Here is a 27,453-nt window from a genome sequence, read left to right on the forward strand (position 1 = left end):
TTAATTATTAACGCCCCGCAGGGAGGTGGCCTGCCTGGCTGGCCATGGCCCACCCTCCCGCTGGGTCCCTTGTGGAGACCCACACCCTGGTCCCCCCAGCTTCCCGACAGCCACTCTGGCCACCCTACGACACCCCGGCTTGCCATGGGCATCTGTCCTGCGTGGGAGCATCTCCCTGGGGCTGGGAGAAATGCTGGGGGGCATTTTCTGAGTGGAAGGTGCATGGGCATCACTGCACTTTGCAACTTGTGCGGGAATTAGGGGTACAGGGAGGGTAGGAGGCTCCACCAGCTGAGCCCCCATTCCATTTTGGTGGCTTGAGGTGGTCTCAGGGAAAACCATCCCTGGGGGTTGCGTACCCCAAGGGGTATGGGCCACAACGCAGGGCTGATCCTAAACAGCTGCTGCAGCAGAATTAATTTGAGCTTGGGAAGTGCCTGGGGAGTCTGAGATGAAAGGCAAGGGCTGAGCACAAAGCGCTGTGAATCCGCAGGCGGGTGGAAGGAAATTCTCCCCCAAAGCACCGTTCATCTGCTGGGCTCATCGCCGGCCGCCCCATTGGTCGCGGACCCTCCATCACCTCCTGCCACAGGTGAGGCAGTGTCCTGGCTCTGGGGTGTTTGGGGAAGGGTTGGTGAACCCCCAAGCTCGCTCAGGTGTTGGGTGCAGGGTCCTTCCTTGGGGCTGGTGGGATCCTCCAGCTTCAGGTGGTGGGTGCTGCAACTTCCAGTCTGCACCATGGCGGGCTGGGGAGCACTGCTGGTGGATGCGGGGAGGGACACCCTTGGCCTGCTCCTGGGGTACTTCTCTTGCTGTGTTGCAGTCAGGCTTGGGGGAGTTGGGTGCAAAAGGGTCCAGGGTGCCAGAGTTTTGGGGTTCTGGGGCTAGACAGTCTGGCCCAGCAAGGGGAGGACATGGGGACGCTGTTGTCCTGCAGCCTGAGGGGAAGGGGTCGCTGAAAACAGAGGGAACCTCAGCTTGTTTTTCACCAGCCCAACTGCAAAAGCTGAAAATTGCTCCCCTGGGCAGGCAGCACCTTCCTCAGGGCAACTGGAGCAGCAGGTGCCTGGGCAGTGGGGCTGGAGCCAGGGCAGTGTCCCAAGGATGTCACCCAGGGCAGTGTCCCAGGGATGTCACCCCACCCAGCTCCACGCACCCACGCTGGGGAGCCACCGTGTCCCCTGCTCTGTCCAGCTTTGCCAGCCGCATCTCCACCACCCACCGGCTGGGGACACACAGGACCCCAAGCACCAGGGTGCTGGGGACACCGAGGTGTCACAGGCATCCCTCTGTACCAATGGCTACCTGCCTCGTCCTTGGCGTGGGGACAGGCTGGGACACCTTCACCGTGCAACCCCTCACCCTGCCTCTCCCCCAAACTCCACAAACACGGAGGGAAGGAGTGCCTGACCATCCGCAGCAAGCGACGGGGGAGGATTTCTGGCTGTGTTTTTGGAGCAGTCAGCAGCAAAGCCAAGCCAGCCTCCCAGTCAAAGAGAATTTACTGCCGTCCCTTGCGGTGTCACAAGGCATTGACAAGAGGTACTGGGGAATGCAAGAAAATGCGAAGAGAAGGACTCATCTTCCAGGCCACAGGAATTAACAAAGTGGCACATTTGAACACACTGGAGTATTTTTAATACTGTAGGTGGAATTGGGGTTATTAGGTTTTTCTGGGACATCTGCAGAACAGACCCGCATCCTTTGGGTCTTTGTGATTTCCCAACCCGGCAGCCATCCAGCTCTCGCTCAGGGGTGTCTGTAGGTCCCAGGCAGAGGTGGCAGGAGAACATTCAGTGACAGGCGGCCAGGTGACACCTCTGGCTGCCTGGGGTGCCCATCAGAACCACGCTCGGCTTCTAACTCCATCCCACCACTCCCTGGTCTGTAGAACAGAAGGAACATAGGAACCCAAAGAGGGGGCTGGTTACACTGCAGATAAATATTACAGCCAGATCGCTACTCTGAAGAATTTACAGCTTTATGAATGTCATGTTCTGACCTGTGATGGGAAAGGAAATCATTTGCCGTGTGAAATGTATTTATTGCTATGGTGCTTTGACAGAAATAAATCAGTATTTGCTCAGTTTGGGGCAAATGTGCGGTCACCATAAATCGGCAGAGCTGCAGCGATTTGGACGAGCCGAAAACCTGCCTTATTTATGTAAATTACTCAATAAGTGTCATAAAGTTTGTATGGAGAGGTGATATTTTTTATTAGGCCAGCTGATATATTTGGAGAAACCAAATGAGTTCCCAGGCAGATGAGCAATTCCTCAGGTCCAGGCTTGTGTTCAATATTGCCCGTGAGGATTCCAGAGTCGTACCCAAGGGCTAATATTTTTTTCCAAGTTAGAGAAAATGCACATCCAACCCAAATGTAGGAGCATCACTCAAAAGGCGCGTGGGAAGAGCAGGCAGCTCCGCTCCGATCTGTGCCTCGAGATCTGATGGTCCTGCTTGGCTTGGGTGATTTTCCAGAGTATTGATAATAAATGGTAGCAATAGCCAAAAAAACCCACTTTGGGACCCACAATGTACTCGGACATTCTGCATTTTGCACTTTTTAAGCTCAAATTCTCTCCCCCAAGCTGGCGTCGTACAGAAAACAACGCAAAAACCCGACGCTGAGCTCTCCAGAGCTGAGGATGAGCCTCCTCAGCAGAATGAATGAGCCGTTATCCAAAAAGAGGAATAAACTGCCCTTGTCTGCGGGCGCTCTCCTCGGGCGGTAAACACGGGCCGGGCACAAAGGCCGTTCTCACGTCGCTACCACGTGTGTGAGCCCGGGGATGCGAGCAAGGGGACAGCGGTTTGTTTTATGGAGGAAAAGGAGAGGATCTGGGCATACTCCTAGTTTCATTCCTCAGAGGGCATGTTTTCTGCTGCTTTCGGAAGCTGGAAACAAAGAAGTGTTTTGTGTAAAACAAATCCATTCAATCCAGTTCTTTGTTACATCTAAAGCAGTGCGAAAACCACAATAAAGATGGAGATCTCAGCCCAAAATGGTGTTGCTTGCTGTCGGAAAGCACTGTCAGCATTTCCAAACCAATTTGTCCCCACCCACGTAGGTGACACCACAGCCACGGGCTTTGAAGAGCTGCAGCGGGCTGTGGCCATGGTATTGCCCTGCGGAAACTGGCACGTCCCGGTGCCACCAAGGTTTCCTGGGGTGTTTCAGAAGAAAACCGCAGGGCATGTGGATTGGCAAGCAGGGCAGCCATGTCCTCCAAGATCATCCTCATACCTCCCAAAGCGCCTGCATGGGGTCGGTGGCACTGGGAAGGTCTGGGGACATGTGGCCTGTGCACCGGAGCACAGCCCAAGGGGGACAATGGTGTTTGCCCATGCAGAGCTGTGTGTCAGCACCAACCAGGATCAAGTGCTTCTGTCCATTCATCAGACCTTTCCTTTCTCCCAGTGCTGGGGAGTCCTCCCAGCTCCATTTTATCCACGGGCTTTTTAGGAAGATGGGATCTCCGACAGCTCCTAATGGAGTTCCTAATGTGTAGCAGAAGACCGAGCGGACATTATTTCATGTGTTATTGATGAGCGAGGACACCGCACTCCCAAGCTGCCCACTCATAAATTATCCAGTGTTGCTCTCGTCTGGGGCTGTTCCCCTCTGTGGGTTGACTGGGGGAACCACATCCCATGGGGTGGGAAAGGGGATGGGGGCAAAATGGGGGTGTTTGCTCCAAGATGTGTCACCACAATCTGGCTTGGAACCATCACAGTGTCACAGACCCAGGGAAGCCACCCAGCTGGGCTGTGGGGCCTAACTCATAGAATAATTTTGGTTGGAAGAGACCCTTAAGATCAAGTCTAACCAGAACCTAAATCTGGCACAAGACCATAAGAGCCTCATTTATGCATCTTTTAAACCTTTCCAGCGACGGCAACTCCACCACCGCCCTGGGCAGCCTGTTCCAATGCCCAATAGCCCTTTCTGGGAATAAATGTTTCCTCATATCCCTGCCTGGTCTGAGAGTGATTCTGGAACATGAGTGGGTGACCATGAACCAGCACTGGGCCCTTGTGGCCAGGAAGGCCAATGGTGCCTGGGGTGGGTTAGGAGGGGGTGGTCAGTAGGTCAGAGAGGTTCTCCTGCCCCTCTACTCTGCCCTGGGGAGACCACACCTGGAATATTGTGTCCAGTTCTGGGCCCTCAGCTCCAAAAGGACAGGGAACTGCTGGAGAGAGTCCAGCGCAGGGCAACAAAGATGCTGAAGGGAGTGGAGCATCTCCCGTGTGAGGAAAGGCTGAGGGAGCTGGGGCTCTGGAGCTTGGAGGAGACTGAGGGGTGACCTCATTGATGGTGATCAATATGTAAAGGGTGTCAGGAGGATGGAGCCAGGTGCTTCTCAGTGACAACCAATGACAGGACCAGGGGCAAAGGGTGCAAACTGGAACACAGGAAGTTCCATTTAAATTTGAGAAGAAAGTTCTTCCCTGTGAGGGTGACAGAGCCTGGCCCAGGCTGCCCAGGGAGGTTGTGGAGTCTCCTTCTCTGCAGACATTCAAACCCGCCTGGACACCTTCCTGTGGAACCTCAGCTGGGTGTTCCTGCTCCGGCAGGGGGACTGGACTGGATGAGTTTTCGAGGTCCCTGACATTAATTCTGTGAGGCTGAGCGTGCCCACACCCGCGCTTCGTGTCCCCAGGTGAATCAGCACGGGAAGCCGGCGGGACCCCGCGGGCGGGGCGGGGCGGGACCCCGGCGGGGCAGAGGCCGGGGGCGGGGCCGGGGGATGGCGTTGCGGCGCCGACGCGCGGGGCACGACGGGAGATGGAGTCCTCGGGGGGGGTGCGGCGGGAACCAAAGGTTCCCGCCGCACCCCCCCCGAGGACTCCATCTCCCGTCGTGCCCCGCGCGGGGGTGTCGGGCGGCGGGGCGGGGCGGGGCGGGGCGGGCGCAGGGGGGTTGTGGTGGCCCGCGGCGCGCGCACAGCACCGGGTGCAGCCGCCGCCGTCGCCTCAGCAGCGCCAGGAGCCGCCGCCCGCCCGCTCGCCTTCCTCCTTCTCCTCCTCCCGTCGCCGCCCTTCCTCCTCATCCTCCTCCTTCTCCTCCTCCCGGAGCCTCCTCGCCCTTTCCCCCGGCCCCGCGAAGATGGTGGACCGCGAGCAGCTGGTGCAGAAGGCCCGGCTGGCCGAACAAGCCGAGCGATACGACGACATGGCGGCCGCCATGAAGAACGTGAGTGCCGGCCCGTGTCCGCCGTCCTCCCCCCCCTGCCCCACACACACCCGGGGGTTCGGGTCCGCGCTCCCCTCGCCCTCCCCGTGATGTGCTATCGGTGGGTGGTGGGCTCGGCCGGACTGGGCTGGGGGAGCCGCGCCGGGGGGTGTGCGGGCCCCGGCCCCTCTCCCTTATCAACCTGTCGCCGTTCCTCCGTCCGGCTCCGATCCTTATTCTGCTCGCGACACCCCCCGCCGGGTCCTGTTCCCTTCGCCTGGGGACACCCTGCTCTCTCCCAACCCCCATCCCCTGTCTCGGAGCTCCCCACGCATCCTCTCCCCCGTTCTGGAGCCCCCAGCGAACCCCACGCACCTTCTCCCCTCCCTTGGAGCCCCCACACGTCGCCTCTGCTGCCCCCCAACCCTCTTCCCATACCTTGCTGCCCCTCACACCCTCTCTCCCTGCATCGCCTCCCCTCCCCATCCCTTCTCTCCCCCCACACCAGGCCCCCTTGCCTGCCCCACACATTCCCTGCCATGTCCCCACTGCTGCTTCCCAGCCTGGGGGACACAGGAGCAAGCCCTGGGGTGCGGCACTCCCTGGGGGTCATGCTGGCTTGGGGGGCTGCCCAGCCCCGTGGGGAACCCTGCGGGTTGGGGGGTGTTTGCGTGCACCCCTCTCCCTGCTGCTGAAATACCCCCCCATCCATCGCTCCTGTGCATCCCTTCCCGCGTGCGATCGGTGAGGCTGGTGTGTGCTTGTGACCCCAAAGATCAGGAGCCCTTTCACTGCCAAAGCTCTTATTTTTACTGCACTTGGTTGGAGATTTATGAATTGAGTCATGTTGTATTCATTTCACGCTCTTAAAATAAAGACTCTGCATATAGCAGGCTGATCTGATTTGTGACACTGAACGCTCCCCTTCAATACTGACATTTTGACAATATAAGAAGGGAAAAAAAAACATATCTCTGATCTGATCTTGCAAACAAAGCAATCGTGGGAGGCAGGATCAAGTCATTCCAGAAGATTCTGCATTTGTCATATTGCAGAGAGGCTAGACTGGGTGGAGGGAGGGAGGGGGTGCTTTAAAGGGGAAAACTGTTCTTTATGTTTGTCTTCTTAGTCAGGTCTGAACCTTTGCGAGCAGCTGGGGTGTCCTCCCTGGCTGATGAAAAGTGAATGCTGATCTAGGAATGTCGCAGTCTGCCGTGGGTGCAGCTCTGTTTGCCCATATTGCACCATTTTGTCAATAACCTTGCATTTATCAAACAGACAAAACTGTCACAGCCCAAGAACAGAGGGAGGGAGGAGATGTCTTATCAAGAAATGAAATACGGATGATCAGAACAAGATATTATCATATTAAACCAACTGGGCTATTCCTCTGCTGCACTGTGGCTTTTATACCATTTTCTGTTAACGGCATCTATTCATTTTAAAGCAAAGTCTGCTGCGTGAGCAGATCCTACAGCTCATTTCCTACGGATAATACAGCCACTATGACAAAGCCGACAGGGATATGCCTGGGATGCTCAGCTGTGTTGCAGTGAATTTCCCTAACCTGCTTACCCAGGCTCGGTGTTTAAACCAAAGGTGTTGTTAGAGATTATATATACGTTCTTTTTTTTTTTTTTCCTTTTAGTCCTGGTGAAACAGTAACCCGGGCTAATGCCGCTTATCAGTTGCCGTGTAGTTTGGCCATACGAAAATGATTCACAGTGGGAGTGCTGACGCCTCCCGCGACAGCAAACAAAAGGCAGAGCTTTGTTCTTTATTCTGGGCGATACTGCCCGAACTCCAGCGCGGCCGGTCTGGCGGTGATGGGCATGTCACACTCGGTTATCCCTGTCACCATCCTGTGTACTGCCCATCCCCCAGCCCGGGTTGTGCGGGAGGCTGATGACCTCGCACTCATTTCTGTAGCAACGCCTAGTGATGTCATATGCGATGGTCCAAGCTGCAATGCACCCAGGTGGTAGCAGAGAGCATGCAGGCTGTGTCTAGCTAAGGTGATGCAGAAGCGTTCCCGTGCTCATCGCTGTTTTGTCTCCTGCCCTCTAAAGCTGGCTGTCCGCTGGCTTCCTTAACACCGTGCTGAAAAATGTCTTTAAAACCTGGTGTGGCAATGATGTGCATAAAAGAGATTTGTTTTCTTGCAGCTCGATCTCACCTTTGTATGTTTTTTGGTGGTCACCCCATAGGTGATGACATGGCAGCCAGACCCTGCCTGCTTGGGAGCCTGTGCTGAATGGCCATTTTAATAGTCTAAAACAGAAACTGTGTACTAGGGCTCTGAATGCTGATTCATCCAGTGCTGTTTGCCACAGGGATGTACTGGATCACAATAATTTCTTCCAAATAATGTGAGTTCTAGCTCTTTCCATGCTGCAAGTGCCAGCCGCCGGTGCCCCTAATTGGTATGTGCAGTCGCATTGTTGCTGCAGGAGCAGGAATGCTCCTTCAGCCCTGAATGTGACATTTACTTGTATGTCCTGGTAGAACACAGCAGATGGTCCCCTCCTCTGCTGGAGGGAGCAGAAGGTGATGCAGCACCCAGGAAGGGTGATGGGACCAGGCCAGTCAGTCCAGTGTATGGCTGTGTGACCTTGGTCGTGTCCCTGGACACCCCAGCACTGTCTGGGGGTGCAGACAGCCCTACAATGTGTTGAAGAGCAAGAAAGCTCCTTGCAGGTCCCCAGGGTGGTGGCATTGGCCTTGCTATCCTACCCGATGCTGCACCCACGCAGCATCACCATTTTCCTTACTGGCTCGCTGCCCTCACCGGGTTTTGCTGCTCGTGGTTGAAGTGAGTCGCCTTTTTGTCTGGTGCAGCTCCACAAAGAGTTTACTGCCCAACTCAGCACCAGGGCTGTGATCAATATCCATTAGCTGAGGAGCGGCAGTGCCGCTGGAGGGTTTTTGGAGGTGAATCCCTGCTGAGGCCGTGGTGGGTGCTGCCTGGGGAGCAGAGCACATGCTTCCCCATAGACCTTTTGTGTCGGGGGGATGCACAGGTGAAGAAGTGAGATGATTGCAATAACATTTATAGGAAATAAGTTATCTAAAAAGGGTGAGGCATGGATTATTACATTGCACCTATGTACCATGTATCTGTGGGACCATATGGCAGAGTCCTTGAGCCTACCTAAAGGTTCCCTGTGAGGGGAACACCTTTGGGTGTGCACACCTTTGGTGGCTGTGCAATATGAGAACCATCAGCTGTGATGGTGGTGGGTGCAGAGGGGTGAATGTTGGAGATGCTGGAAAGCCAATGGCTGCTGCCCAAGCTTGAGACACAACTGGCTCTTGGTGCAGTAAATGGCCATTGTTGCCGTGGTTGGGGAATGACCTATTAGAGAGCAGTGTAGGGGAAAGGGACCTGGGGGTCCTGGTGGACAACAGGATGACCATGAGCCAGCACTGGGCCCTTGTGGCCAGGAAGGCTAATGGCATCCTTGGGTGTATTACAAGGGGGGTGGTCAGTAGATCGAGAGAGGTCCTCCTTCCCCTCTACTCCGCCCTGGTGAGACCCCATCTGGAATATTGTGTCCAGTTCTGGACCCCTCAGTTCAAGAAGGACAGGGAACTGCTGGAGAGGGTCCAGCGTAGGACAACAAAGATGATTAAGGGAGTGGAGCACCTCCCTTATGAAGAAAGGCTGAAGGAGCTGGGGCTCTTTAGTTTGGAGAAGAGGAGACTGAGGGGTGACCTTATTAATGTTTATAAATATATAAAGGGTGAGTGCCACGAGGATGGAGTCAGGCTCTTCTCAGTGGCAAACAATGATAGGACAAGGGGCAATGGGATCAAGCTGGAACACAAGAGATTCCACTTAAATTTGAGAAAGAACTTCTCAGTGAGGGTAACAGAGCACTGGAACAGGCTACCCAGGGAGGTTGTGGAGTCTCCTTCCCTGGAGACATTCAAAGCCCACCTGGACACATTCCTGTGTGACCTCACCTAGGCGTTCCTGCTCCAGCAGGGGGATTGGACTAGATGATCTTTTGAGGTCCCTTCCAATCCCAAACATACTGTGATACTGTGATTGTGGGTGGGGGAGGAGAGCGAGTGTGGGGAACTGGCAGGCCTTCCCTGATACGGGATATGTGGGTTTTGCCATGTTGGTGACCAGCCTGGCAAGTTATTGTCCTCCACATCCTGTGACCAGGTTAGTGCCAATAGTGGGGCTTCACACAGACAGCAGACCCACCCTTGGAAAGGGAGTAACACAAATATAAATCGCTGCTATTTGAGGAGTCCCAGGGGAGCAGAACAGGGGTGATTATCTGCTTTCTGTTTTGCGGTGTAGATGAGACAAAAGGGTGAGGTGGAAAGGCTTCTCCTGGAGGAGTGCTGGGCAGGCCATCTGTGATGGTGGGAAGGGAGCAAGGAGTGTGAGCTGCTGTAGTAGCACTTCCCAGGGGGCTGGGGAAGGCTTTGGAGAAACCATTCTCCGTGCCAAGGTGGAGAGAGGGTACATTGGCATTTAATGACTGCGTTGATGCTCTTGCTGCCACCCTTGTCCAGATGTCTTGAATGCTGCTCAGCCTCGTGGTGCCTCCTGGACCACTGCAGTGTGGGACTGCACGGCTGTCACCGTGTGTCCTGACCACTCTTACATGTAGAGGGGTCCTCTCACCCTTCAGTAGCAGGGGCTTGATCACACCTTATGGATGGTGATGGGGATGGGAGTCTGAGACTGGGTGACTCTAGAGCAGGGAGCAGGACTTCCTTCCTGGAGTTCTGCAAGGTCCTGCCGCACTTGCGACCTTGTAATGGATCATGTTGTGGGTTATCTCAGCCCAAATCAGCCTCAGGACCTTGTAGCCTGCATCGCACATTTGCACTTAAGCCAAAGGCAGGTAGCACTGTACCCACTGCACACATTAGCTATGTTAACTGGTGAGGCTTCAGCAGCTCAAGCTCTTAAGAATGTCCCTTTAAGCTACTGATAAGTCTTTATGAGCTTGAGGAAAAGCCACTGACTTATGAGACCATGCTGGGTTTCTCTCAGTTGGCCAAGTGTAACAGCCAGGTGTGGATTTGTTTAGACATAGCTCTTTTTGAATTAAACAAAAGTGATATTGAGGCTGTGGTGGATAATATAGCTGTCGAATCCTCTGCAGATGTCTAGGGTACATGGAAACAGCAAGGCTCTTGGGCAAGGGCTCTCCAAGAGCCCTTAGATTACTGGAGCTTAGCCAAGTAGATCTTTTGGATGGTGGCTAGCCATGGAAGTGCAGAAAGGCTGGTGGGAGTTGTCTTGCTTTTTCTTCTTTCTTGCGCTGCTTTTTGTGGTTAAAGATAGCTGGCTCGCAGGAGACTCTTTTTTTTTTTTTTGGAACACCAAATAAGCTTCATAATACGTACGTATGAGCCCTATCTACCCAGCCTTTACTCACCAGCTGATCCCAAAGCTGCTCTCTGGGAGAAGCTTTTTGGCCACTGATGATGTGAATTCAGGGTTGCTATAATAGAAGCCATAGGAACAGCCATTTCAGGGCAACCACAGCAGTTCAGCTCCAGAAGTGTTTTCCAGATTGAAAACTCCTGCACCTCTGGAGCGTGTGCACTCTGGTCTTGGCTTGTCTTATTTGAACTGGATGTTCTCACTTGGCATCCTCTTACTAGTTCTTGTGAGTGTGCTGGGTGGCACTTGCAAGAGAAGTGAGAGCTATCGAGATAATTGTGTTGTATCCTTCTGCCTCTTCTGCTTCCTACCCATGGGCATTCCTTGGGATATGTGATCAAGGGAGAGGGGGGAACATGCTGCTTCCTGGCTTTCTACGGCTGGTAGCAGGAAGATTTTCCTTAATTTGAGGATCCCCATCATCTTTTCTTGTTCCTCCATCCCATCTCTTCTGCACTGTGTATTGCTGGACCACTTCATTTTAAGCTGTTTTCATTCTTGTGCCTGGGCCGACAGCATTAGAGCTGGTTAGGAGCATGGTCAGCTTGTCCTTCTGGGAAGGAATTAAAGGTCTGAGCATCAGATCAAGCAGCTTGATGGTCCCCAGTAGCCCATAGGGAGGCCTGGGCTGGACCAGGATTTTGTTTCCAGGCTGGTGGGTGACCCCAAAGGCCCTTCACAGTTATAGGGTCAAGGATTTTCAGAGCCTCATATTTGACTGCACCACTCTATATTGGGCCATGACATGCCTGGAAGAAGCAAAGATAAGGCTGAGAAGGAGAAAGACATCAGTGTGCACATGATGGTACATAGGTGGAGGACTCCAGCTGTACCAGCAAGCTGTTCTTCTGCCTCCTGCTGAAGTGCAGGGATGGGATGGTTCATGCCATTTGGCTGGGTTTAAGCCATGCTGGTGAAAGGATTTGGCAGGGGCAAAATGCATTAAACCTCTAACAAAAATGTGTTCCCTTGGGTTCAGTGACTGCTCTGGGACAACGGGAGCAAGCATGTGCCAGTTGGCCTGTCTGGGCATTGTGGAACTGCAGATTTGGGCAGGGTGAGCCATTGAGTGTGCAGATCTTCATCAGGGAAGATGAAACGTGCTTGTCAGGTCTATCATTTTGATGGATGCATACCTGTAGTTAGGGATCAGTCCCCTACTAGCAGTGACTCTTAAGGATACAAGAAGAAACATGTCTCGGGGTGCAGCTGGTGGAGCAGGGGCTGGGAGACAAGGGTGGTAGCCCTGACTCTACATCTGGAGAAACCTCCATGGACAGTGACGCATCTGGCAATGTATAACGCCCAAATTCTACAGCTGAACTCTTCGGCTTCCATTTTGAGCAGCTTCATGCCAAGTAAGCAAACAAATACCTAGAAAGTCATGTGCAAGCATGCATATTTAGGAAAAATAAGCAATCCAAGCTTTTGTGTGTCCAACTGCCAATGCTTGGGTAACCAGCTGCTTCTTGGGAAGTGGCTTTGAGCTCAGACATGTCCTTGGACATGGAGCACTGCTGGACTCGCTGGTGCTGCTTTTCTCCCTTGGTGGAGGTGAGTGGTATGTTGGGAGCTCAATACCAGTCTGCCAGGGAAGAGTGAAAAGGGCTGTCAGACCAGTTCAGACTGGAGCTACCTGCTCAGTGTGTCCCAGCCAGACACACCGACAGCTCCCAGGCAGGTACACGGGAAGAGGAGGCTGGAAAATGCTCACAGTCTGACCCGAGGGAGCCTTTCCTCAGTAGGATCGGTGTCTGGGACATTTAGGACTCTGCAGATCTGAAACTGTCTTCTGCTTTTCTGCCCAGTTCTACCTCCTGACCTGTGTCTGACAGCAAAACATGAACGCATGTTGGAATAACTGTGGTACAAAGCACAGTGAAACAGGATTTGACTGGCTTCCCAAGCATTTCTCTATTGACGATCTTGATAGGATACAGGCATCATCTTCCACTTCACCATGGCAAATCTGTGATGCAGGGCTTTGGTTGTCTCCGGATAGCAGGTGCACCCTTGATGCTTTCAGGCACTCTTCTGTGCCTTGTTGCTCTGCAGCTCAAGATAACTTTTTCCAAAGCTAATGCTGTTTATGAGTATTTTTGTGACTGCAGAGAAATAGCAACCGGGGGTCTGCAAAGCAAAAATTTCATTAAAATGATAGCAAGTATTTACTCGATTAGTTTCTGCAAGCGATGGTTACCTCTGGAAAGCAATAGCTTGGAAAACCATTTTAGCGCCTGCCAAAATGAAGGGAAGGTAGCTGTGAATTTGTCACTGTACTGGTGAAGATATGGTGGTTTTGTTTTTCGATCTCTGAAACCTTCAGCTTGACATCAGGATGCTGTTCAGATAAATAGCCACCAACTGGTTTTATGTTGCTGGTAGTTAGATAAAATGCTCTACCATGGCTGCCAGGCTCTGTGTCTTTGCAGATGGGGGAACTGTTCTTTCCCCGTGGAAACAAAATGGCTTTGTGGTAACAAAAGGACTTCCATTCCGCTTTTTTTTTTTTTAAAAAAAATTTTTGAAGCAAGAGGCCCGACTTGTCTCTCCAAAGTCCAGATGTCCACGCATTGGATTCCTACCTGTGGCTCTGGGTGAGAAGCCTGCCTTGGTGGAGATCAGCAGTGGCTTTGTCTGGCTTCTCCAAGTGCACAACGATGGTGAGCCCGAGCTGCTGCATTTCTGCAGCCCCTTTGGTGGACCAGAGCTCTTGGAGCTGGTAGAGCACAGAGCTTTACGTTTACCCTGGAGTCTCACCCTGGTTGCAGTGCTGCTTTCATTGGTGTGGTCTGGAAATGCTCAGAAACGGTAAATTCTGGAAAATGGAGCTGAAGTGATGAGGCAGCAATCCTTGGGCTGCAGGAAACACTGACAAGGCTGTTTCTCAAAAGCAACACCTTTGTGTAGCTGGTGAAACAGAAGCCTTTGCCTGCTTAAGTATGAATGTTCCCCAGTCTCAGGTTTTTCTGTGCTAAACCAGATTTAGTCACATCTCAGGAATGACCCAGCACATGATCAGTTAGGTATTAAACAAACCTGATTTTTGGCCCAAAACTAGTGATTTAGTGACCAAGGGCATTGCATTAGTTAATAGCAGTAGGAGAGTAACTAGAGAACAAGTCACTGATGATGGCATGAGATTCCCTTAAAGCGATCCCCAGATTAGGGATTAAAGTACTTAATGTTTTTCTTCCATAAAGGAGATGTTAGAATTGAGTCAGGCTATGGGTGTTTGAGGCAGCTGCACTTGGATGTACACAAGGGACTCTTAAGTACAAAACGTTCCTTAATTGTTTGCAAATTCCCTCTCATCTTACTGGATGTGTTGCCTTGCTTGGGATGGATCTTTGCTTACATACCAGGCCAAACTACTTGGCTTCTGATTCCTCTCTAAGATGGTTTCAGCGAGGCTGTAGAAAAACACCAGCAAGAAGTCCCAGCTTCAGCCTTAACAAGGCTGCTGATGGACACGTTGTTTGGACAGTTGTGGTGCTCTGCAGCATAAGGTTTATTAATAGTAGTTGGAGAAGCTGTTGCCGTGCTGTACACTAACAGATATGCTCGAGAACGGCTGTAGGAGATCTGCGCCTGTAAACCACTAATGCTGAGTATTCAGCGGCGAACAAGAACTTGGGGAAGATTAACAGCCTTTGATTAACACCCGGCTGAGGAAGGCACTGAAGCTTTGCCTGTTTATGCTGCTGGGCTTTGTTAACGTGAGATGAATATTTCATTACCTCGGAGTTGGGCACTTGGCTTCTTGTGTTTGGTGGTGTCAAGACGTCGGTGCCTGAGGGGCCCTGTCACTTGTGATGGGCCAAAATCAAATCTGGTAGAAGTCCCTTGGGCTTCAAAAGAGGACTGGGAGGAGATAGCTGGAGCCGGGTGAGGGTGGTTAAATCCAGTCAGAGCTAGAACAGTAAAGTGACCCTCCTGGTAATGTGAAATTGGCTGCAGTGCTCTAGAAAGCTGCCAGAGCAAAAACTTGACTTTCTGTTCTGCAAGTTCATTTAAGAAATTAAATAAAATTGGCTTTGCTAGAGGTGTGTAAGATCAAGCCTGAAATCCCTGAAGCAGTGGGAGGGTAAAGTACATCTGGAGGGATAATCACCTTACTCGCTGATGTGGAAATTAAACCTATCACGGAGCTGGCATGCTGGAGTCCACCTGGGTGTTCTGGAAAGTCTCTTGCTTAATCTAGTAAAACACGTTTCAGACATTGCAAGGACCTGCTGGTTCTGCAGACCAAAAGACCTAGAGCAAAAATCTTGGGTTGGTTCTTTTTTTTGTTTTGTTGGGTTTTTTTTTAATATTTCCAGAACCTTGCCTTGATGTGTAACGAGCAGGCTTTCCCAAAGCGTTTGGGATAATGACAAGAAGTGGTTAAAAACTTACATGCCGGCTGCGGGGAGTTGTTTGCATGGTTGCAGCTTCTCCTGTTTCACCCCACTGGAGCAGCAGCCCGCCAGCTGCCGGGGCAGCCATGGTTCTGCCGTGCAGGAAGCCAAGAATTGCCTGGTTCATCCCTCTCCAGACCCAGGAGCGGGCTCGTGCAGCAGCCAGAACTTGCTCTCAGCCTTTCCTGGGTTGTCCTGCCTGTGTCACATCGTCCCTCCTCTCTCTACTTGGTTTAACTGAGTAAAGGTCATGGGTACAGCGTAACGTTGTTTTTTGAGCCCCTGATTAAGGACGAGCGTCTCGTGTTGGCCTGGCACTTGAAGCTCCAGGAGGATTTGATGATCTGCTGGAGGTGAGCAGGGAAGCACTAATATCTGAACCAGATTAGTAGTCTTAGAAGCTGTGAGGTAAGTCTTTAAGTAGCTAATGCTCCTGGCAGTGCTGAACACCATCCCAACGTGAAACTTGGTTAGTTTAGCTAGTGTGTCCCTGCTTATGTGCTGGAGTCCCTGAAGGCTATCTCTCTTGGTTTTATTTTGACATAAATTGGAGGTAGGGAGGAAAAAAGGTCTTTCTTCCCTTATGGTGACCAAGTCTTAGGACTGTCTAGAGAAATGACCAGTGGTCATCCCATGGGTGGCTGCTTCAGCTAAAAGGTCTGTGAGTGGACAGACTTTTCTGAAGAAGAGTAATGCTCAAATAGGAAAAAAAAGAAAATCAAGTCTTTAAACTCATACAGAAATGCTGCTGAGGAAAGAGCTGCAGTTTCTCTTCAAGACCTTTTAAATTCACACCTGAAGAAGTTGAATGCGCCCTAGAAGAGCCTACAGAAACCACCGAATTTGTGTTCTCCTTTCAAAAGCATCTACTTAGAGCTCCTAAACCTTTTGGTGTGCTTCAGGAGCACATCTGAGCTCCCACAGCAGTGCCGTGCTGTGGCACTGGTCTTCCACACACTTTCCAGAAAGCCTGGAGAAGAGGCATGTCCAACCTAAGTTATTCTGTGATTCTGTATCAGCAGGGAACAGACCGGCTAATGCAAGGAGAGCTCCCCAAGCTGGTGGTTGATGGAGCAGGGTGCTGATCTTGAGCTGCAGAAATGCAAAAAGTGGGCAGATGATGCTCGCCAGCCTGCCATGTCTCGAGAAGGGAATAGTTTGGCATCCCTTCTGTTGCTTTGCCGTTAGCAGGCAAAGGTGCTGGTATCCCATCTGCTGGAGTCAGTGTGATGAGCCCTGAGTGACAGTCCTCTTAAATGGTGGGGCTGATGTGGTTCGACTTGCTGCTTTCTCCATCTGGTGGCGGGAAGGCACTAGACCAGCAGAAACTGATTATTTCTCCCCTCAAGAGTTTTTTTTAATAGGTATGAAACTGTTAGTGGCAGCAAGACAGTGAAACAAGTTGTCCTATGACCAGTTTTTATCTTGTTTAATAGCCTGTCCTTTGGTAAGGCTAACAAGAATCAGTGTGTTAATAAGGAAGACAAGAAGAACTTGGGCATAAATCCCTAATGACTCAAAAAGCACATATGAGCTGTATGAGCAGCTCCCTGCTACAAGACTGTGCAGTGCTGATTCAAAAGTGGTTTATAGCTCTACACTGATGCACTGAAAGAGCAAACATGATGCCCATGCTGGGAAGCTGGATTGTTCCTTCCAGCTGGTTATTGTGATGTGTCTGGGCTGCCCTCTCTCAACTCCATGTCTGTGGCAGGTTGCAAGGGCTAATAACGTGCCTGGAAGCCCTGTACCGGAGGCAGACGGATGCTCTCCTATACTTGCCTTATCTCAAATGCCACAGAAGGAGCTGGTAGAGCAAATCAATGGCACCCGGGTGCTCTGCAGCAGGAAACACTTGAGCCGTTAGACCAAACACTGGGACTGCAGCGCTGCAGATAAGAGGCGGTACATGAAACGTTGCTACCAAATGCAGAATAGGAGCAGCTCAGAGCTGTGCTGTTGTCACCGGCTTTCTCACCTTGGCTCCCTTATGACCTTTTACATGCAAGAATGACCCAAGCAGTTGAAACTTGCTTTTTCTTTAGCTGAAACCCATCAGAGCCAGACTGAAACTGGAGTCTGTCTGCAGGCTCTGAGGACTGATCAAACCTGCATGTGCTGCGATGAAATTCACTTCAACTTAAGGAGTTGTTAAGCAACAGAGGCCAGTCAAATAAATGAACTCTTGGTTTTCTCATCTCCCAATTTGTAGACTGTCTTGGGTGGTTCAAAGTTACCTCAAATAATAAAGGCTGCGGAGTGGGATGAAAGCCGCTGTTAACTCTAGGAGCATGCTGAAATCCTAATCAGTATCTGGAGTACCTAAGCAGCCTCTGAGATCCAGTTGTTCTGCAAGCAATAAATGATCTTACTTTTTAGACACTGGTCGTTGATACAGTCAGAGCAATTTGAAATGTAATGGCAGAACCATCCCATGTGCCTTCAGCCGCTGTCCTGCGATGAGAGCCGGCCCCGGCAGCTTAAAAATGGGAACTCACATATGGTTATTCATACTGAAACAGTCAAAGGACGTAGCAGTGGGGAACCAACTTCTGCCCACAGCCTGCAGGAGCTTTTCTGGTCTTGTCTGAGATGAGAGGAAGGGCTCGACCTGCAGCTGAAAATCCCCTGACCATGCTGAGATAAGAAATGAGCAGAGAGGACAGGGAAGGGGGTTGGCAAGGAGGGAAGTAGCTGTGGTGTGGTTTCCATTTTGGAAGTATGACATGGGGGAGAAGGCTAGAGTACAGAGGAAAAACACATGAACCAGCGAAATCTGGTAAGATTTTTAGATCTAGGTCTAGTTTAACACACGCCTACTCTGTGTTGAAGTAGGACAGTGCTTAAGAAGAGCATCTTCCCGACTGCTATGATGGTGTCATAGGACAGCTCGCTCTGGAGCACGCAAGGAGAAGCTGTTCTTGACTGGGTTGTATGACATCTAGTCAGACCTGTAGTCAAGCCACTGGTGACAATTTAAGGTGCTTGAGGGCACCCAGTTCTTCAGAAGCTAGATATAGAGTGAGCTGGGGACAGAAAAAACAGATGGTCCCTCTGGCATGTCACCTTCAGAATGACAGTTCTTGGGCTGCTGAAGATGATCTGGTGCTTGCCCAGGGGTGATGGGGTCCCACCACAAGACAGCTGTTGGAGATGGAGGAGAGAAGGTGGCCCGGCTGCAGGTGGTCCTGAGCATTTATCAGCTCCTTGAGCCCAAAGTGTTTTTGTGCTGGTTGCTCCCCTCACCAGTGGCTTCAGACCAAGTAAGAATTTCAGCAGTGGGACTTCTGGCCAGAACGTTGTTTCAAAAGCACATTTGCCTTTTAAAAAATGGAACAGAAAAGGCCAGACCTCAGTGTGACTAACAAGCTGTGTGTGAAGGAAAACAAGGCAATTGCTAGGGTTTCTGTTGCGAGATAACATAATTACGTGGTGGAGGAGCTGTAGATAGAACAGAGGAAACACAAGTGCTGAGGAGGAGATGGCTGTTGTGTGTCCTGGTGGAAGAGCTCTGGGGATGTTTAGAACCTGTTCTCAGCGGACAGTTTGATGTTCTCATGGTTGTCTCTCTCCAGGAGAGCTTGGCTCCTTTGTGGATACATCTTCAGGGGCTCGGGATCTCTTCTGGGCAATCAGAAAAGAAAAAGTGTTGAGGCTTATAATGTGGATTAAGCTGTCAAATGCTGATGCTGTTCCCCAGGGGAGAATCTCTGGGTCTGCTCAGCTTCTTCTGCTGTATGCTTTAAGAAAAGATATCACAGCTAGATAGCAGCCATAAATGGGTGGGCACTTGGTTATAAAACTAAGTGAAAATCATGTGTATATGGATAAACAGGTAAAACTAAATCCTGTGATGGATCTCCATTGCAGCTACTGGAGAGTACTCAAAATTATTATTTCGTTATGTACTCGGGAGCGATGACTTCAAACCTACTAGTGAAAGGTGAGAGGTGGAAAATAAGAGTCCTGGAATAAGCCCTGTAAACAAACTAACCCGCTGCTGGCTGGGAGCAAAGTCCCCTGTGAGTCTCAAAAAAACCCTTGCTAATTAGGAGGCTTCTGTAAAGAAGGTGAAGTAGGACCAACCCTTGAGCTTATGGAGAGGGGCAAGGTAAAGTTTTTCATGCTGCCTGGCTTGTGTGTGGCTGAACCTTCCCCTGCAACGTGATACTCGGGCACACTGTGAGCCTGCCAGGTTTTGGACGGGGTGCTGAGCCAGAGCTCGCAGCTGTAGCAGAGAAATCGGGGGGACCTTCTCCAATATAGTGCTGCCTCTGAGGAGCTTTGTTGCAAATCAGAGGGCTTTGATTTGTACAAACCTCTGGTCTCTCAAGCAGTAGAAACCCTAAACTTCCAGTAGTTTTTGTCCAACGGGAACTGTTGGACTCTCCCTGTGGCTTTAGGGCACTCGAGTCTCCGTGGCCCAGACGCTGCGCCCTCAAAGGCTGCAGGAACTGGTGAGACTGGAATTTGACAGCATCCTCAAGCCTGGTGATGGATCATGCCTCCAAGGCAAAGCCTGCTCCATGCCGAGCCCATGTACACCTGCATTCTCTGGCCAGGTGTCTTCTCCTGTGCTCCTGCTCTCGGGCAGGGCTTCTGCCCAGCACAGGGCTGCCTGCAGCACACCAAGGGTCTGGCTCCTGGCACATGTGTCGCCTGCTGTGACAGGGCGCAGGGGAAGCTCTTGCAAGCAAGAGCATTGCCTGCAGACGGGTGGGGAAATGAGAGGTGCCACAACTGAGATCTGCTGCTGCTCTGCATCAATAAAGAGCTGGGCGTGCAGGCTGGGCTTGTTTAAGGGGAAGAAGCAAAAAGGGTGGTGAAAAAGGCCTTTTTTTTTCTAGCCTAGCTCGAAGACTTACATCTCTCAAGTTTCCAGCTATGTGAGCGTGTGGACTAGCTCCCTGCACTTGGGTTCTTATACCACATGCAAGGTTTGACTCCATTTCAGCATCTCCTGCCCACCCCCCACAGCTCTGATCTGCAGGGGCACAAGGGTGAAAAGAGGCTTGACAGATACTGGGATTTGTGGTACAAGTTCTGCCTTTTTTTTTGTCAACCAGGGAAGTAAAGCTCCAAAATGACTGAGGTTCCCAGGGAGCAGGTTGTCTGCCAGCCAGAGGCTGATGCCTTTGTGTTCCTGCCAAGCCCTCTTAATACCAAATTTTCTTTGGGTATTTGAAGTCTCTAAAACAAACATTAGCAAAAATTCTCCAAAAGGGCTTGTAAGATGTCTGCTGCAATCTAATCCAGGCCTGATGCAGGATATTGCCTTATTGATGTTGCATCAGAGGCATTCAGTGAAATGCTATACATTAAGTATATCAGAGCTTGCTGTTTAGCCTCTGGCTTGACTGATATCAACTTTGTGTTGATATCTTCCAGTGTAAGGAAAAATCAGTGAAGGCACAGCTAAATGCACCCTTACTGTCCAATATCTGGTGTCATGAGCATCTTGTGTTTTCTTCCTGCTGGGAATGCAAGTGTCAGGTGGTTTTCCCTTTCTTCCTCTCTCAGTTCAGTTGCAAACTGAAATACGTATGGGGCTGCAGCCTCTTCCCACCCTGCTCCCAGTGCTGGGGGACATGGTCTCTGTCTCAGGCCATGTTGCACCTTTGTGTTTCTCTCCAGTGTTCTCTTATTGGAGCCCAGCTGCTGCTAGAAAGGAGTTACGTGGTTATCAAAGCAGAAATAGAGCCTTGTTAGGTTCCCTGCCAGCTCCCTGGAGGAATCTGCTTTCTCCACAGGTGGTACCTTCCATCTGTCAGCGAGTTTGTTGAAAGGATTTTTGACAGGCAACTTTCTTCCGTAATCCTTAGTAGCTTTGAATTTAAAATGTTTATGGCAAAGCTAATCCAATGAAACTCCCTGTAGTTTTAATAAATCTGTCCTCCAGCAAGACTCTTCTGGTGAGAGGAGGTAAATCTGCTTTCTGCAGTGATAAATATCTGCAGACTCGACTGTGGGGCAGCTTTAAAGTCACCTGCCTGGTCCACACTTGGAACTGGTATCTCTGCTCAGGGAGTGCCTTGCTAAAGCAAGACCTCATGCGGTTTTCAACCTTCATAACGAGGACCTGGACAGAAACTGTGAGAGTTGGTGGGATGGCTGTCCGTGTTGGACATTCCATTTGCAGCTGGAAGGTTAAGAGAATAGGTCAGGCTGCGATTTCTGGACGTTTCTAGTCCCCATTCCTTTACTTAAAGCAGGGTGACTTAGATGGACAAGACCCTGAGTTACCTTATCAGGTTTTGAATATCTCCAAGGATGCCTGTGCCTTGAGGGAAGGGGTAGAGGAGTCTGGACCAGAGACCACAGTGCTTTTCTTGCTGTGTGGGTAACTAAGGCTTAGCTGTAGCTGGGTTTTGGGAGAGGACATTAGCCAGAGTGCAGCCAGGACAGCAAGGAGAGCTGCAGGCAGGGGTGATGGTGCTGGAACAAGCAGATCAATGTGGTATTAGTGAGGGTGAGTCATTCCAGGCCACACAAATGAGGTCCTGCACTGGACCATCCTACACCTTCCATCATGAGACCCTGTCCTCCTCATCCCCACTATAAACGTGGTTATTTAGGCCCAGAACAAACCTTGTCCTTGCAAACGCTTGTGAAAATGACTCAGTATTTGCAGAAGCTTTTCACATCTGAACCATTATTTAAAAGTAATGGTTTGTGACTGCCGAGAAGAGGCTTATGAGTTCCTGCTCTGCTGAGCCAAACCCAGGGTGTGTATGTGGCGATGTGACCCTGGGGAAGGGGACAGCCAGGCTCCATGTGCTGCTTGGCAGCTGTGACTACCCCTGCTGTATGGAGCAGCCCCTGCGGCAGCGTCCTGGGCTGCTGGGCCCACCCCAAGGGTGCAGAGACCCACCTATGGGGCACAGCATGGGGTCAAGGGGGTGCTAGCCCTTCCCAGGCTGCCTGGGAGCTGGAATTAGGATTATTGCAATATCCAGTGTGATGCTTCCCAGTCACTGAACCGGCTGAGGCAGTGTTGGGCAGTTCGCTTGCGAGATGGGTCTCTGCTCCATTGTCTCCTTAATCCCTCTGTTGTGGCGGCGCGTGAGGCAGGTGGAAGCGGTGCTGTGCGTTAATACACTTATCCTCAATGAAGAAAATCCTGTGTGGGAAGAACATACTCTTACCATGTGAGCTTTTAAGTCCTTATCTGTGCAGATGCCTTAGGCAGCTGTAATTTTAATGTCTAATGTGTACTTCAGGCATCTCCGAAGCGTGAGTTGTGCTTATGGGAAACGGAAAAGAGGAGCACGCCGTAGCTGTGGCGTTGTTGATCTGTGTGGCTGGCTCGTAACCCCAGACATCCCCACCCTCTTGCTTCAACTGTCCCTGTCACCTGCAGCACAAAGTCCCACTCTCGTCCCACAGGTTAAAGGCATCTCTCTCCTAGAAGATTTTTCTCATTCTGGAAACCACTGAGCTTTTGAGAGCTGGATAATACCTTGAATAAAAAACAACCTGCCCGTTTTGCTGAGGGACTGGACTACGGTGTGATTTCCCAGCTAGCTCCTTCAGGGATGGGAGCAGATGCTGGATGATGGACAAGGGCTTTGCGAGCCGGCTGCCTTGTCTTACCTCGCTAGAGATGTGTGTGAACACCCGAACGTGTGATGGGAACGCCAAGTGACTGGGGCTTAACCCAAGTGTCTCTCTTCTCTCTCTCCCTCTCTCAATGCAGGTGACAGAGCTGAATGAGCCTCTTTCCAACGAAGAGAGGAACCTGTTGTCTGTCGCCTACAAAAACGTGGTGGGGGCGCGGCGCTCCTCTTGGCGGGTCATTAGCAGCATTGAGCAGAAGACCTCTGCTGATGGAAATGAAAAGAAGATAGAAATGGTCCGGGCTTACCGCGAGAAGATCGAGAAGGAGCTGGAAGCCGTGTGCCAGGATGTGCTGAGCCTGCTGGACAACTACCTGATCAAGAACTGCAGCGAGACGCAGTACGAGAGCAAAGTCTTCTACCTGAAGATGAAAGGGGACTATTACCGCTACCTGGCCGAAGTGGCCACCGGCGAGAAGAGGGCGACCGTGGTGGAATCCTCGGAGAAAGCCTATAGCGAAGCCCATGAGATCAGCAAGGAGCACATGCAGCCCACCCACCCCATCCGGCTCGGGCTGGCGCTTAACTACTCGGTTTTCTACTACGAGATCCAGAACGCGCCGGAGCAGGCCTGCCACCTGGCCAAGACGGCCTTCGATGACGCCATCGCCGAGCTCGACACCCTCAACGAGGACTCCTACAAGGACTCAACGCTCATCATGCAGCTCCTCCGCGACAACCTAACGCTCTGGACGAGCGATCAGCAAGACGACGACGGCGGAGAAGGCAACAACTAGACCCCCCTCGATGGACTGGCAGCCGCACGCTGATGCTAACTACTGCAGTCTTTATTTTTTTCCCACGAGTGGGGGGGGGTCAGGGGTGGGGGAGGGAAAGGGAGGGGACACCTTCCCAGGGAGGCCCCCCACAACCTGTCTTTGATTGCCTCGTTGACATTTTTGCCAAAATACCACTAGTGGAAGTCAGGCTGGCTGTGCTGGTATGGAATAGCAGCCTCACTGGCATATGGACTGTTCTGTAGATCATTAATACAAGTGGAGCTGTCTTTAATTTAACTTTATCGCTAGAAATAAAAGGGTTTTAAGATGAATTTGCGTGGATGGAATGGCCCTCGTTTTTAAGGAAAGCAAGGCAAAAAAAAAAAGGGAGTTCTGTGGTTCCAGTAAGGCTTCGTGCGTTTGTTTCTTCGGTCCAAGTGCCGTGTGTCCGTACCACGTCGCGGGGCGTCTCTCTGCAGCGCTCTGCCTGGCAGCGCGTAGCTTACAATCCCCAAATTGAGAAGGAATTTAAAAAAATATATAATTCAGGGCTTATACAGCCCTGGGATTTAGGCCATCCAATCTTCTGTTGTTGTTGTTGTTGTTAAGATATTTATTAGGGTAGCTTACAGTATTAACACTAAATTGCAGTTTACAGTCTTTCTACATTACAGCCATATGATGACATCAAGCCTTTGATTGTCGGTTTTTGTTTTGTTTTCTCTTGCTAGTTCTTTTGGCTTGCCTTCCTGATCAGTCCTCGCCTGTGGACTGGCTTTAGCTATTCTGTGTCGCCCAAGGCAAGAAGACTGCCCGCCCGAGGAACATCAAAGCTGCTCTAGTTTTTTGGTCAACAGCTTAACAGGTGCTTGGCTAGCGGCTGTTTCAACTATTTTAAGTCCACAGCAAAAGGTTTAAGAACTTAATTAGACAAGGGGGAAGTGTTTAAACTTAAAATGCCACTTAAATAAAAAATAAAAATTAAAAATAAAAAAAAAAAATAAAAAAAAGAGTATTCAGGTCTGTATGTCATGTACTGTGTTTGGTATTTCAAAAGACCATCCTGATTTAAGGTGCCACAGCTGCTTCCTCAGGGATTGCACTGCCATTTCACTCTGCCTGACTTTCTCCCACTGTACCATGAGGTTTGTCAGCAGATCTCTGCCACCCAGGCTCCCTTGTTTGTCACCAGGGACGCCGGGTGCGTCTTTTTCCTTTCTCCTGGGGAAGCTTGTGGTGTAATGAGTGAACTTCAGGAGCTTAGAAACTTCATTTGGTAGAGAAATCCTCAAGGGAAGAGCTACAATCATAGAACATTTCTATCGACCATCGGGAGCCCAGGAACTTAGTTCTCTTCTTAGCAAAATCTTTTCTGTCTGATCCGGCTGGGGGTGGGAGACGGGGCATCTGAGTTGCTTTAGCAGGTAATATTTACCCCATTTTGAGTAAATTTCTCTTTAATTTTTGTTTTTCCATCGTTGTTGGAAGTTCACTGCTGTTCTCTGGCTCACGGAGTGCCGTGCCACGTAGCTTTCCACCTCAAGCTGCGCAGTAAGGAAAAATCGCTCTCTTGCATTATTTTTGTTGTTGTTTTTGGTTTGTTTTGGAAACAGGCTTTCATTGTCCCTTTCGAGAGTCAGTCCGCAAGCAGCGCGTCGTGGTGTTGCACACACGGTACGGCCGGGTCACACGGGGGGACGTTGCTCCAGCTCCCTCCCCGCAGTCCAAAAATCCGCTACCCCGACTCCTCGGGGAGCGAGTGGAGCCCAGGCCGGCGCTCGGCCTCCGGATATTGCCCCGGCGACGCCGGCAAAGCTTTCATTGGTTTTATTTTTTGACCGGGATGCCTTCGCACGCAGAGTCCTGCCCAGCCTCACTCGCCGGCGCATCCGCCGGTGCCGGTACGTGCCGTGAAATCGCTTTAGGCTTCTCACCTTCCTCCGACCGACCCTCGTGTCCCGTGAGCAGTGCTGGCCCAGCTGTAGAATTTGGAAGCGATTTACTGGAATTACAAAACCTGTCTTTTCCTCCCTTCCTTTTCCTTCCTTTTCCTCCCTTCCTTTCCCTTCCTTTTCCTCCCTTCCTTTCCCTTCCTTTTCCTCCCTTCCTTTCCCTTCCTTTTCCTCCCTTCCTTTTCGGCTTTTGCTCTGGCTGCTTTAGGAAACTTAAGTGGGAGAGATGGCACGAGAGGGCTAAAAACGGAGTGGGGGTCAGGGATGTGATTTTTAAGCAGCTTGAATGGTTTCTTTTGTTTTCTAAGAGATGCACTTGCCTATGATACTGTCTCTCCAGTGAAATGATTACTGCTCCATTACTCTATTGATACAATATTGTGCATGCTAGTGTCGTATTTCTATACAGTAGCTTGAAATTTATTAACTTATACTGTAGATGTTATGTATTCCTATGACAAAATAGTCTTCAAAAATTTTTTAAGGTTTTTTAATTTATTTTTCGTTTTCTTTCGGGGGTAAAGTTTGCTCTACCAAATAGTGATCGTAACAAACTGATCTGTTATGGATGTTGCTATAGTGACATGCAATTATATATGATTTTGTTTTTAAAAAGGAAAAAAAAAAAAAGCAAAAGAAAACACCAGTGTTAGCTTAATCTTAATGTCTGGTGTTCGTCATGGTGAAATTATAACTATTACAGTGTAGGAGAACAATGACTGTGTTCTTTGAATGAGCCTTTGTTTGTGCTTTTTGTCATGTTATGCAGTGAACTATTTTTAAGGTCTAATCAGTGATTATTTTTCCAACTCCGTGTTTCTGTAAGGAATTATTTCACACACGGACCATTCTTAGCAGTTTTTCCTCAGTGATGGAATATCATGAATGTGAGTCATTATGTAGCCGTTGTACATTTGAGCAAATAAACTTACAGATCTGACGTCAGCGCTGCTTAATTGTTGTCGCCTCTGTCGAGTTTCTGGGGGGCTCTGTGGGATTTGGGGGGTCCCCCTCTCCATTGGGTTTGGGAGCAGGGGATGGGGGTGAACAGTCTTAGTTTTGCTCCTGGGGGGCATCTCTGTCCCACCGAGGGGGGAAGCAGAGATCCTGTGGGGTGATGGTTCACCAGGTACCTGGGGCAGAGGCGAACCCCCCCATGGGGTTGGGGGGCTGTGGCGATGGTCACTGGGTGCTCCCAGGGAGAAAAGGGGTGTGAGGTGGGTGCTCCCCCACCTCCATCCCACATGGTTTTTCCACTCGAAGCCGCTCATGGTGACTCACGCTGTAAAAATACTCCCCTCCCTCGGAAACCCTAAGCTCAAAATGTGTCTTGACTCATGCACCCTGCGAGGGACCTGGGGGGTGGCACAGACACCCCCGGGAAGGGGCTGGGGACACCCCCGGCTGATGGCAAAGAGGGGCCGGGGGGTCACCGAGCCGCCCCGCACAGGGAGGGACACCCCCCACCATCACTCACTGACAACCCCCCTTGCTGAGGCTGGGGGGGCATTTGGGAGGCACCTGTGTCCCCCTCCAGCACGGCCCCAGGGGAGCGGGGGCCTGGGGACACAATGGGGCTGATAAATCTGGCCAATAGTCCTGGGCTGCCCAGGCGGGAGCAGGACCCAATCCTGCCCAGCTAATCCTGGCCTAACACCTTCCTGAGCCTGGCTTATGCCCACATCACCCCCATCCTGAGCCCCCATCCCTTGCTGCTCGGGTGTCAGTTTCCCCACCTGGAGGGGGAATGGATCTCTTGGGCAGTAGCAGTGTCTGTGCCCCCCAGGGATGCACTGGAGGAGCAGAGCGAGAACAAAACAGCATGGCCTGGCGGGCAGGGGCCTCCTCACTGCTTGCCGTGCAGGATTTAGCCCTAGAATGGGGTGTTGGGTGTGCCTGGGGCAGCACAGCCGCAGGCAGAGGGGCTGGGGGGGTGGGACATCTTGCTCGCCCCCTCCCCGACGCTGCAGCCGGACAGATGGATGTCCCCAGGGCACACGAGACCTTGCAAACTCATTACACTGAGCTCCACTCCAGCTCTACAGGGCCTGGAGCGGGGGGGTTGGTGTTCATCCCTCCCCACCGCCAGGCTGGGCTGCCAGCAGCTGCTGCTCGCCATGGCAACCGTTCCATCACTCTGGTTGCCATGGGCACCCATCCCCAAAATTGCACAC

General features: G+C 51.2%; 1 protein-coding gene across 1 annotated transcript; it reads left to right on the forward strand.

The window, feature by feature from the left end:
• The first annotated feature begins 4,933 nt into the window (after positions 1–4,933).
• YWHAG (tyrosine 3-monooxygenase/tryptophan 5-monooxygenase activation protein gamma) lies at positions 4,934–26,224 on the forward strand. The gene is made up of 2 exons (XM_065852982.2): positions 4,934–5,197; positions 22,689–26,224. Exons 1-2 carry the CDS (start codon positions 5,111–5,113, stop codon positions 23,343–23,345), a joined length of 744 nt encoding a protein of 247 aa, XP_065709054.1. The 5' UTR covers positions 4,934–5,110; the 3' UTR covers positions 23,346–26,224.
• Positions 26,225–27,453: the final 1,229 nt, after the last annotated feature.

This window comes from Patagioenas fasciata, chromosome 19 (assembly GCF_037038585.1).
Source record: "Patagioenas fasciata isolate bPatFas1 chromosome 19, bPatFas1.hap1, whole genome shotgun sequence".
NCBI classification, from domain to species: domain Eukaryota; kingdom Metazoa; phylum Chordata; class Aves; order Columbiformes; family Columbidae; genus Patagioenas; species Patagioenas fasciata.

What these genes read in the sequence shown, in the direction of transcription:
- YWHAG (XM_065852982.2), top strand. Translation starts at nt 5,111, where the DNA reads ATGGTGGACCGCGAGCAGCTGGTGCAGAAGGCCCGGCTGGCCGAACAA. An exon ending in TGGCGGCCGCCATGAAGAAC is followed by an intron (nt 5,198 to 22,688) that starts GTGAGTGCCGGC and finishes CTCTCAATGCAG; the next exon opens with GTGACAGAGCTGAATGAGCC.